Below are 12,414 nucleotides of genomic sequence, written 5' to 3' on the forward strand. Positions count from 1 at the left end.
GTGGCCTCGGTCTAAATACCCGCAAACGACTCCTCTGTTACGCGGAAGATGTCTCTTTCTCCCGGTAACCGAGTTTCCCTTGCATCGTAATTCCCGCATTATTCCCGAAAGAGAATATCGAGCCGTTTCAAGAGGCCGCCGGCAAATTGTATCTGCTGTCGTTTCTCTTCTCTTCCGTTTTTTTCTTTCCTTCTTGTTGCTTAACAATTGCAAGCTTATTAATGAACACACAGTTCGTACCTCTGCAAGAAGTGAACTTGTAACCTTCACAAAGTCCGCGAACAGGCGTACGGAAAATAAAATAAAAAGAACGAATTAATTGACTCAGAGATATGCATCACGTCGAGAAAAATTCTGCGATCAAGTACGTCCGAGGAAATGTCAGGATGAGTTAAGGAAGTTATTTTAAATCGGGAACAATTGGTTTAAAGTCGACGTCAATTTTTCTCCCGATAGAAGAGTTGTTGCTTGGAATTATATACGGTTCCGGCAACAGTACACCTATGTCAACGGTGTATATTACTATAATGTAACTAATTTTTTTTTTTCTCAGTGAATCCTTAATTAAATTCAATTTAATTCATCTTTTTTCCCAGATCGAAATTTCTCCCGTAAAGATCGAGTGTACCTATGGATTTTCGCGCAACGGCGGAGTACAGCTGATCAGCAGATTGATCAGAAATTGTGATAAGGTTATCTGGGGCAGGCTCGCATCCGTAGAAGCTGAACTCGCACTCGGGCCGAGCGGAAATATGGAAATTCGCAGGATGTCCCGGCGATTAAGCAATTAAAGCCGCGCCTCGTTGTGCGGATCTACGTGTAAAACGAGTCCCGGGACATCCTGGAGACTCCAACTTGGCCCCTCGAGTGCTCCTCGAGTACGTCGTGTCGAGTGTCCGATCGAGTGGCTCGGTTATGTAGGGCAAGGGAAGGACGGGCTGCACTTGCTCACCTGTTAAGCCGCGTGTACTCCGCCGATGACGTCGCTCCCGTTTTCTCCAACACGAAGGGAGACCGCAGGAAATTATGCAAAATGTGCCTCGGACAGGGATCTCGGATCTTGCCACCGGGTGATTATAATAATCACCGTTTTGTCTACAAGGGCTTCGAGGCCAGTGATAAGAGCGCACTTCTGTGCCCTGCATTCCGAGCGTGTCGATTTTCTTATTTTCCTACACTAATCCGATTTTTATTTATTTTACTTGATTTATTCAAATTGAAAGCTAAGCTCACGGACGAGCGAAAGGAGTTGTAATTTGCACGCTGATCGAAGGAAGTTATGATTTGATCCTACTATCTAGGTGGTGTACTGGTATCCTTATTTTGAACAAAATGCGTTGGCTAAAATAGGTGATTTGGGTTTTTTTTTTTGAGGGGAATGCGACTCGAGATACATTTGTAACTGAGGGAGAGTACGCACATGTAGCTGGCCGTTTTATAGGCATGAACCTTTTATTTATTTTTTTTTCGGTGTGTCTATAGGAAAATCGAGTGTCAACATTTGGATTGTTTTGTTAAAATTTGAGGGCAGTTTATAAATACTCCGAATCTTAGTCTCTTGTGAATACGGTCTAGAATATTGAGAATTTTATGGAAAGTACTGGTGGATAAAAACTAGGGCATTTTTTGCATATTATATTATACATCTATATACGGCAACATTCAAGAGGTCTCGAGTGACTGATTTCTTGAGATCGGACGACGACGTGAAAATCAGCTGACAGGGGAAAAATCAGCTGACGAGGCGAAAGGTAGCGTTGAGGGCGAAGAATTTTTCGGAAAAATCTGGTCCAGCTCCTTCAAGATCTGCATTGGTCTCGTATCCGGCTCCTAGTCGTACTCTCGTTCTATTACACGGAATCCATCGGCGTGGCAAAATTCCGCCGTGAATGCTCTTTCTAAAGGAACGGCACTTTCGTGCCGGACAAAGTCAGCATCGATCGCCGATGAGGTTGCTGACCCTCGGGCCCGTCAACGGCCTCTCCTCGTGTCGGAACTTTTACTCTCGACGGAGGAAAGTCCCGGGTATCGATATCCACGAATCGGGACCATTGGGAGATTATTTATTAATATTCATCCCCAGAACCCGGCCGCGGTATCTTCGAAACGCAGAACTCGACGCTCCTCGCGCAAAGACTTCCTACCACGAGGTGCATCCGACGTTGAATAATAAACTATTTAAAGAGATGCAATAGTGGCATCAGAGAGGTCTCGTTTATGAAGCTTTTCTCCGAACAGGACGTATCGCTTCGTTTCAAACTTTACACCGTGAATGTTAATGCTACAAGGAAGGTCCCTCCGGCCATGAAATTTTAATTTTTAACAAATTTCTTTATAGATATCTTCAAAGTTTTTGTATAAAAAATGAAATTTCATGGGTGTTAGGGTCTTCCTTATAGCCTTCACGTTCACGTTGTAAAGATCGAAGCGATTCGGTAGGCCTAGTTTGGAGAAATGATTTCATGATTGGCCCCTCCGATGTCATTTCGAAGTCCCCTTAAATCGCAGTACCTAGCCGAGAGCCCGGAATAAAATGTAAATTCGGAGGATAATGGGATTAACACCGCGGACTTCAGGGGGATTGTCCGGGGAAATAATTGCAATTTAATGCACTCGAGCCGGACTGCACGTTTTCCCGGGTAAATTGCTCCCAGCGTCACGACTCGCCGGATCCGACATTTCCGACCTGTTTTCCTATGCCGGGAGTTGAAATCGTTTAATTATTAAAATTGCACGGAGGAAGAGACGAAGGGCAATTTAATTATTGATTCAATTGGGTTTTGTAATCCGTTGTGGAGTAGGGCTCTATCTCGTTTATACAGGATTTCTGGGGGGGACGATGCGCGTTGAGGTGATTACGCACGCACTTAGTACTCGTGGAAACTCTCGGCATACTCTTCAGACTGACTGACGTCGTCGGGATTATTAAGTATTGAAATGACGGAATGACCCGAGAAGGTCGTCAATGCGAAAGCCTTCTTGTACGTCATGCCAGTCCGACCGATGGACGATGGAAAGGACTCGCGAAAACCGCAGAGGATGAAGAGGTGATTCGATTAGTTAATCCGAGATTACTTAATCCTCTCGCTTTTCCGCCTCGTTTAACGCTGGATAAGAAGGACTTATTAATGTTTACGCGTCTTTGATTCTTGAAGACCGCCTTGAAAATCTTCCTTTCATCACGTGCCTTTCTTTTCGATATCAGCGCTCGTTTCTCTCCAGTAGGAATAAACCGATACGACTAAAGTATCGATGCTTTTATTTATTACTTACATCAATAAAACACCCACTCGTATCGAATGAAAATCCACCCGAACGTACAAGTCGAACCTTTCTTCCTTAGAATTCATTAAGTAATATAACAGGATAATGATGTTCCGAATTTCTTGACTAATCAGGATACCTTATGAATCGACGAACGGCAAATGCCAAAAGTATATTTCGCATCGAAATGAGAGTACCGAGGGAATATTCTACGATTTACTTGGGTAATTACATTTTTTTTTCTTCCCACCAGAACCCTGTTATTTCATTTAAATGAGCATTACTCAAAGAAGTGATTTTCTTAGAGTCGGAGAGAATTTTTTCTTAGGGTAAGGTCGAAAGAGTGCTCCCAGAGATCCCAAGTAAAAGATGTCTCGAGGTAGTCCTTCCTCCGCTCCCGTTCATATTCCTCTTGAAAGGGTAAAAAGATCGAAACGAGGGGACCCGGAAAGTAATTACCGGCGAATGGAACCCTCTTCCCAGCATCCCATCAATTTCCGCGCCTCGGGAAACGAGTTACGCCTACGTACTTACGCGTGCGTGTACACGTATCTCTCCTCTGTGTTGATTCTCGCTCTTCCGTCTCTCCTCCGATGGGAGGTCTCGTTTCCTCCTCTGATGAGCACCCATCGAAATAGATGTATTCAAATTGGCTGGATCTCCGGCGTCTTTTCTAGGTATTTCATCGGCAGAGCAAATGTTTGCCGAAGACTTCTGCAGATCGCCGGGCCCACGCAGAAAGAACTTCAGGATGTTTCCCATTTTCGGTGGAGCTTCTTCTGGGTCCTTTTTTCCTTCCTTCGCCCCATTGAAGCTCCTCGCAAACACTCGAAGGATCTTCTCCCAGGATTCTGAGGCTACTCCCGGGCGTTAATCCATAATTTAAATTCCAGAACGGTATTTAGATCTCGAAGGTTGGATGGGTTCTCGGTTTTCTCGGAGCTGGGTGGCCTGTTATCGCTTGTAAATTCATTTTTGAAATTTTAATATACATGCAGATGAAGCTTTTTCAAGATACAGTGTTTAGAATTTTGGCATGCAAGTATACTAATTTCAGAGGCCATGTATACTAAAAATTTCAAATCCATTTTTCCTTCACATCTTATCATTAAGAATTCTTGCGTAGAAATGGCGATCCTCGGAAGGTGGTATTTGTCGGGGTTTTCCACCAAGTGCGCAGTTTCCAATTTTGGCATACATATTTGGAAAGTGTTCGAGACGTCGAAATATTTTAAACGGTACCTAGAGATGGACTCTTTGTACACGATACGATCCGCCGATGTTTGCTCAGCTCGGCGTCGGAGACGATGATTTGTCGGCATACAAATCGCAGACACTCGGCAGCCTCTTTTCTCTCTTGTCCCCCGTTTATCCCGTCGTTATTCATGGGAAATTAAGTCACCTCCGGGACAGAGCTGCGAATTGCAAATCCGCAATTCCGAGACCCCGGCCTGCGAAACGCGCTAATTGAGAGCGCTGTTTGTTGAACTAGTGAAGTTCGCTAATTTAACGCTCCGGGAAAGCACTTATCGCTGATCGACGCCTTGCAGGTCTCGATTTGACGAACGCTCGTTTTTTGTCGCTTAAAGTGACATGAAAGTGACATCCGATAGGTCAATCACATATTATTCCTTTCAGCACCCTGGATAGATGGAATTATTTAAAAAATTTCACCCTGTGAATATGTAGACCCTGAGTAAACCCCTGACTTCATAAAAAAAAAATGTTATATATATATCAAATTAATAATAATTACATGAAAATGTCAAACTGTTCTCCGAAGTGGATGTGCCGAGTTGTTTGAACTTGTACCCTGTGAATGACGGTGAGATTTCATTTTTACACAAATTACCAAGATGACAGACGAAATTTCCTGGGTATCGGGACTTTCATTAAGACCTTCGTATTCATGTAGTAAAATATCAAACCATTCGGTCCACCCATTTCAGAGGAAAGTTTCATAAACGAGACCCTCCCCCCAGACGGCACTTTCATATCGCCTTAACGAACGGCGCCAATAACGTCGGCGGTCTTCACGTCTCGCCTCTTATCACGGAGTTCATTTGATCTCGGTGACAGGGCAGATCAAGTACATCGGGCCGTATTAATAGGCTATTTAACGTGTATGACTGCGATTGAAGGTCGTCTATGTTTCAGTACTTGATGAGCGGCTGGGCGAGGGGGTACAGCTTCCGGTGTCAACCGGTGGACTACTCGAACAGCCCGCTGGGGTTAAGGATGGCCCAGACCTGCTGGTGGTATTACTTCAGCAAGTTCACCGAATTCTTCGACACGGTAAGGCTGCAGAGAAATTGCGCTCCCAAGAATAACTCGTGCCAGTTCGAAAATAATACTCACAAGGAGTGATACACACTCGGCCTGACGACGGTGGACGGTAACGTCAAGGGCGATGATAGTGCGTACGTCGAATGTCAATCTTCGATGCCCGGATGCGCAGGTCAGGAATAAAATGTGTTGGTGTCTTCTGCTGGTGTACCGATGACGGTGCCGTAATATGCAAAACGGCTCGCTGCAAGAGTAGTCACTCTGGTGCGCTCGAATGTACTCCTCCGCATTGTACGATCGATATCGTAAAACGCGAGTTGTCGTAAAAAGACCCGTGGCCTCATTCTTGGGAAAAACTCGAGTGACGTAATTTTGCGTCGACGTCCCGGCGTCGGTCCCCTCGACGTTACGCCTACGGTCAGCTGTTCGGAACCTATGGAGGGACTCGGTGGATTTCTTTTCTCTTTTTCTTTTTTTTTTTTCACCAGCTAAGACCTTAGCACGCAATCTTTTAACCGCCCACTTACGTTTCAGCTGTTCTTCATTCTGAGGAAGAAGAACCAACACGTGTCGACCCTCCACGTCATCCACCACGGCGTCATGCCGTTCTCCGTGTGGATGGGCCTTAAGTTCGCACCTGGTGGTCACAGCACCTTCTTCGCCCTTCTCAACACCTTCGTCCACATAATCATGTACTTCTACTACATGGTTGCGGCGATGGGACCCGAGTACCAGAAGTACATCTGGTGGAAGAAATACCTAACAACCCTCCAAATGGTGAGGATCACCGTTCAGTCGTGTCTATAAGGATGTGGAATGATTAAAACTTGAGGAAATTCACCTGGTAGAATGTTACCTGCGAAGCTTGAATATCCTCGGGTCAGGCCACGGATTCATACTATAAAAGATATTTTTTTTGGTTTGTAATCTTTAAGGCGGTGTAAAAGCATGAATTAGGAAGACTAATAATTTGGTAAATTCATACGGCAGAGTTACCTGTGAAACTTGTTAAGTATCCTTGGACCAGAGACCGAGGTCCGCACAAATACCTCACTTTAGCGTTAATAGACATCCTTTATCTGTAATCTTTAAGGGTATATGAAAGTAGCATCCGTGAGATCAATAGTTTATGAAACGTTTCTCCTAATTGGATGCACAGTATAATCTGAAATTTAACCGCATGAATGTCAAAACCATAATTAAAGCCCTAACCCTCATGAAATTTCAATTTTTTTTTTTTTTTTTTCTAAGAAATTAAAACATCAACAAATTTTTCAGAAATTAAATTTTATGGGTGTCGGAACCTGCCTTAGGGCTCCCACATTGACGAAGTAAAATTTCAAACGTATCGATGCATCGAGTCTCGAGAAAAATTTCATTTACGATTCACCCCTCAGACCTCAGCCACTTTCATATCACCTTAATTAGGTAAAAGACACTAAAAGTGAGGTACGAGCACGAGCCTCGGTCTAGCAGATGGATTTTATCAGCCGTTTGCGTTCAATTTCAGGTTCAGTTCGTCATGATCATGACCCATCAGTTCCAGTTGCTCTTCACGGAGTGCGACTACCCGCGCAGTTTCATGATTTGGATCGGGTTGCACGGAGTCTTGTTCCTGGGTCTGTTTTCGGACTTCTACAAGTCAAAGTACACCGAGCCCTCGAGGAGTGCGAGGACGAAGTGTCGCCAGGAGAATGGGCACACCTCCCTCGGCGCTTGTATGCCTGTCCTGGACGACGAAACCAGGCCAAAGGCCAACGGGGTGTCGTCCTACGCCACCATCTACAATAGCGAGTACAACAGTTGTTACAGCAACGGTACGAACAACGGCTACGTCGCCAACAACAACACCGAGAAGAAGCTTGCCTAATGTGCGAGGTCGACCCATGCATCGCACCATTCATTACCTGGAACTGATCGCCGTTGAGCGAGACATCGCGACAAAACTACCGTCAAGAGTAAGACAGAACCTGGAGAGCAGGAAGAGGAAGTGCGAGAACTGTTTAATAACTGATCATCCTACCAAGAACACCGGAGGCGCCGGATGTAACGCGTACGGCAGCTGTCGAAGAGACGTCGGGGTGCACGTGGACGCGTCTTCCTTGGGTCGGACATCGGACGCCGAGACGCCGTTGCACCTCGCACGATCGCTAGAAAGGGATAAACGAACAATGCCCGACCTTGGTCGCATCATTCGCCGGAATCGGCGGCGGAGACATGGACGGACACAGAGAAGACATTCGCAGAGTCGCCTGAAAGATACACAAGCGCTCATCGGCGATTCTTCATCGCATTCTTCGTCGATTCTTCCTCGAAGAGGGGTCGAGTCCCCCGAAGAGGGGGTTAGGGACCTTGGGACACCTTGGGAAGAAACTAAAACAGGAGAAATATTAAGAATATCGGTTAATGGTTTATATAATTACGTTATCACGGACGTCGTCCGCTCGACTGGCTAACCTCTTCATCCATACCCCTAACTTGCGGAAGAGGAACACGAGGAGCAAAAGGCGAAGGGCTATTCGAGGTATCAAATCGAGTGATAATACCTGGATGGAAATCCTCGAATCTCTGAATCCCACCTTAAATCGGGCACTTCTTCCCTCTCTGCACCTCGTCAACGGAAAGGGGGGAAATCCTAAACTGGACATGGCCTCCTAGGACGTTGTTCTCCGATCCGTAAAGGTCTCCTCGCCAACCTGGATATTCCCGGCCACCGAGCTTGGTCCATCCAGTAGGAAGCTGAAGATACACCAGGGAATTATTAACGTCTATACGCAAACAGCTCATCCGCTGCGGACTTCTCCAGCTTCTGCAGGTCCACTCACTTGGGATCGGACATCTCTCGTGTCTTCGCACCTCATCCACGTGTTGTCTTCCTCTCGCGTACACATCGTCCCCGACAAGGAGCGGGTCCAGGCGACGTCTAGCTTCGCTGCAAGGAGAACATTAATACACGGTTATTACTTAGGTCGTGGCAGGAGCCTGGGTGCACTTGACACGGCGATTCGAGAATGGCGCGGGTGTGTTCACCATTCGCCTCGTTGAAGAGGAAACGGCCGAGGCTGCTGATCTTGTTCGAGGATCCCCGGGACACCTTGAGGAGGTCGGGAAAACCTTCCAGGGACATGTGCGGCCTCGACTTCGTCTTTTCGTCCGACTGCCCCGATTGTGTTCAATGCTTCGATTTTCACTGCGAAGCTACTCGATGGTCACGCGCCGGTCGCGCGGCACAATAAGTCGGTTCTCTCGCTTTTTCCCCCCTGCTTAGCACGCCGAATATTAATCGAGGCCAGGCATGGAACGAGGAACGAGGATGTAGAGTCGAGCTAGACCCGTAATTCCGGCCATGCACTCGATTGAAGGGACGCTCCAAATAAATTCGGTGTCCGATTTGGAGGGACGGACCTACATGCACTCCTTATGGCGTTAAGGCGTTACGAAAAGTGCCATCCGAGGAGTCTCGTACGTGAAACTTTACTCCAAACTAGATACATCCAATCGTTTACACCCATGTTTCATAAACAATTGGGTCTTCGGAAGTCACATTAGTAACGCCTTAACTTTCTTGTCATCTGTCAATCGCGATGGACTAACGCGACTTAGGAGTTCGTGTAAGCCCGTCCTCTTCGTGTCTTTTATATTACGTCGTTTTCCAGAACGTACTGGGTCAGGGTGATGTTGATATGCAAATAGGTAATTACTGTTGCGTAGACTACCGAAACTGTGATACGAAAGTACGGTTTGGAATCGATAGGTTCGAGTTGACTGTGGATTAGTGCACTGTATCCTTGTAGCCAGCGGTCAGGGTGTCTTTGTGAGCGTTTTCCACGAGCGCTCGCAATATTGCGTACAATCGATGCGTACCCATGCAGGTGCATTGGGCTCACCGAGGTACAATTCGTGTAATTTCGAGGTCTTCGACGAGCGAATTTTAACCCCGCTGGTTCAAATACGTCCCGCCGACCCACTCGATCGTTTGCCCGACTCTCGTTTCCAGAAAGACATGCGTTTTATGATTAATAATTAATGCGATTGGACGTATCTGAACAGCAACGAAAGCGGAGGATGGTTGTTCGGATAATTGACGGCATTGATTATGTCTGTAATATAATTCCTGATTAACTTGCTAATTGCGATTGGAAATTGTAATTAGAGCGCCGGTTGGGATCCGTTGTTAATAAGTCGATTAACTAGTTCAATTTGTTGTACCGACTGGGCGCCGCTCTAATTCTAATTCATAAGCGTCTATTAGCGATCATTCGGCGATTGTTACGTGAGTGTGGTTAGTGCTTCCTTTGTCAGATCAGTCAATTTTCTTTTTTTCTTTTATATATGTATAATCGGAAAAAACTGCCCCAGATTGGAACTCAGTACGTTTCGGAAAATCGCTCTCGAAATGGTGGGGCCACTGTCGCCTGACTTTTGTTGTCTATGTATGGCGTTTCGTTATACGCGACTCGTCGTTTGTAACACGCGTTCATACCGAGCCTCTTGTTTCGTCCTTTGTCTCTCTTTCTCTCTCTCTCTCTCCCTCCTGACTGCGCGGAAAGTTAGGCTTTTTATACGACATTTTCGATTCCGAGTCTTAGGCGTTTTCATATCGTCATCCACTTCCGAATCGATGGTAGTTCGATCCTAGGTGGAAAATGCCGGACACTCAAAGTTGACCCTCCGGAGTTGCGAATCCGCTCGATTGCTCGAAAAAAAATTTGGCCATGCAGCGTCCAAAGTTTCTACGACCCTAAAACACGGCCAATCACCGGTATATATTTTCGAAATACTGTCCTGGATGCTCCAGACATTGAAATATTTCCAAAATGTCATACCGCGTTAAGCCGCGACGTCATGACTGCCCGCGCCACCACTTCCTACGTGTTCGAAGGAACCGTTATCGATAAGTTGTGAGAAATCACATTATCGGTACGTGATATCAAAAAACGCTTCTCACAAAAATTGCGCGCCAGAACCTGCGGAATAACTTTTGCTCGAGGTGATTTTTGATATCGTGGATCCTTGAGCCGAAAAATCTGGAAATGTGAAGGGTGTAGCGCGGGCTCTCCTCTTGATGTGCGGCCGGGTGGAGGGGCCTTGCACGCTGCATGGCAAGTCATCAGGAATTGATTTCCAAACCCCGGCATATATGTTCTAACTCGCAGATGCCATACGTCGATCGTCCTTCCAAAAGTCAAACGTCTTGCTTGTCCTCTAAGAGTCACCTATGGGCAAATGTACATCGGAGATTAACGCATCTAGTATGGAAAGTACTCGACGATTGGCGCGAACCTGAGTTAAGTAGCTAAGTAAATGCTCGCTCGCGTATGTTTATTACCAGGTAGCGTGCGCGTAGCTGTTTACGCGTTTGTTGTTTCTCTGGGACACGTGGCAACTCGCTTTGACATATATACAATATAAATATGTATAGATATATATCCATGTACAGTGGTTGAACGAAACTGGCGCGAATGCGGGAACCTCAAATTAAGCACGAATGTCCGGGCGTGACTCGTTCGCAATCATCTCGCGCGACGAGAATTCCGCTTCTGTGGTTTTACGTGACTCTCGCGGTTTTTCCAAAAGAAGCTCGTATCGCTCGCTCCGGCGTTACCGCATGCGTGAGAACATGCTGTAATCACTGATACGCACGAACCGCAAAGGAAGAAAAAAAAAAAGAAATCGAGCGCCTCCGTAATCCATTCCGGGCGGCAAAGCCTCAGGACGCATTGTTAAAAATGAAATTCTCTCAGTCAAGGACTTGTGCGATAGGACCAAGGGCCACGAACAATCAGGAATCCTCGGTTTTAGGGAACTATAACTGCGAGAAGTCGTGCGAGTTAAGCGAACGCGTCCTCTGTACGAGTCTAGGATCCCGGAGTCCGGAACGACCTAACGATTTCTGCACCCAGGGTGCAGGGTATCGTGTACAATGCATCGTGAACTGGTCGTTCCGACCGGGATCTAGGATTCAGACATACCGAAATGAAATCAAAGTGTCATTGAAGCTCCCGGCATCCGTGACTGTAACGCGAGTCGCGCATTTCTCGCCCGCTCGCTCGGCTCACGGAGGCGCGCGGGCGAGATCGTCGACCTTGTACGCGAGGCGAGCACAAGCATCGCTTAGTTTAAATCTTCGAACAGGAGACCGGGAAGCGCGTACTTATGTGTGTGGACGTGGAAGGACGGCGCCGTTTCCGCGCCGGGCCGAAATCGCGGTCCCTTCGCTCGCCGTGTGATTAGCGACGACCGCAAGGCTAACGGAGCGCCGAGAGAGGGGATGCAGAGTGCCGCTCGACGTGTGAGGATGAGCTCAGACCTTTTTCTAACTCGCGATTCGCCGCAACGAGATCGCACGCGCACATCGGAGATCCCAACCCTGAGGGGCGCCGGTTCCTGCCCCGGGAGGCGCGCGCCGCGACGCCGGGAACCTAGCCGGGGCGGCGGCGCCACTCGACCGCGGACGCACCGAGACTCACACGCATCGTCATGTACCTAATGTTAAACTTTGTAACGATTATCGATTCTCATTATATTTTTGTACATAATTGGGGAGAATTGCGCAAAACTGAAGTGAATAAAGAGCCGTGAAGTAAGAACCTCCGGCGTCGGGTTGCAGCCCTCTCCGCCGTGATCTTAGACTACATTTTCGCGGATTTCATGTTTAATGGTTTTGTATAGAGAGCCGTTCATGACACGTGTGTACGTGAGAGTCTTCTTCGCTTTGACACGGGGAATTAAACTCATTCGACCGTGATTTTAGACAGATCCTCAATTTTATAGCTTTATCAGCCGTGATAGCGATAAGGTGTCGCGGGGGTATCGGATAGTCCAGGAACTAATTGACTTATAGGTGATTTACTAATTATCATG

General features: G+C 46.9%; 1 protein-coding gene across 6 annotated transcripts in view; it reads left to right on the top strand.

Annotated features, from left to right (window-relative positions):
- The window catches only part of LOC105704080 (elongation of very long chain fatty acids protein AAEL008004), a 28,822-nt gene extending 16,685 nt beyond the window's left edge, over positions 1-12,137 (top strand). For all 6 annotated transcript variants that reach the window (XM_012432971.1, XM_012432972.1, XM_012432973.1 and 3 more), the window contains 3 exons: positions 5,422-5,559; positions 6,085-6,327; positions 7,061-12,137. In XM_012432971.1, coding sequence (XP_012288394.1) covers positions 5,422-5,559; positions 6,085-6,327; positions 7,061-7,420 — 741 coding nt within the window. In that variant the 3' untranslated portion in view covers positions 7,421-12,137. The remainder of the gene's footprint in view (positions 1-5,421; positions 5,560-6,084; positions 6,328-7,060) is intronic.
- The last annotated feature ends 277 nt before the right edge of the window (positions 12,138-12,414 follow it).

This window comes from Orussus abietinus, unplaced genomic scaffold (genome assembly GCF_000612105.2).
Source record: "Orussus abietinus isolate OABI.00-Male unplaced genomic scaffold, Oabi_2.0 scaffold11, whole genome shotgun sequence".
Taxonomy (NCBI): domain Eukaryota; kingdom Metazoa; phylum Arthropoda; class Insecta; order Hymenoptera; family Orussidae; genus Orussus; species Orussus abietinus.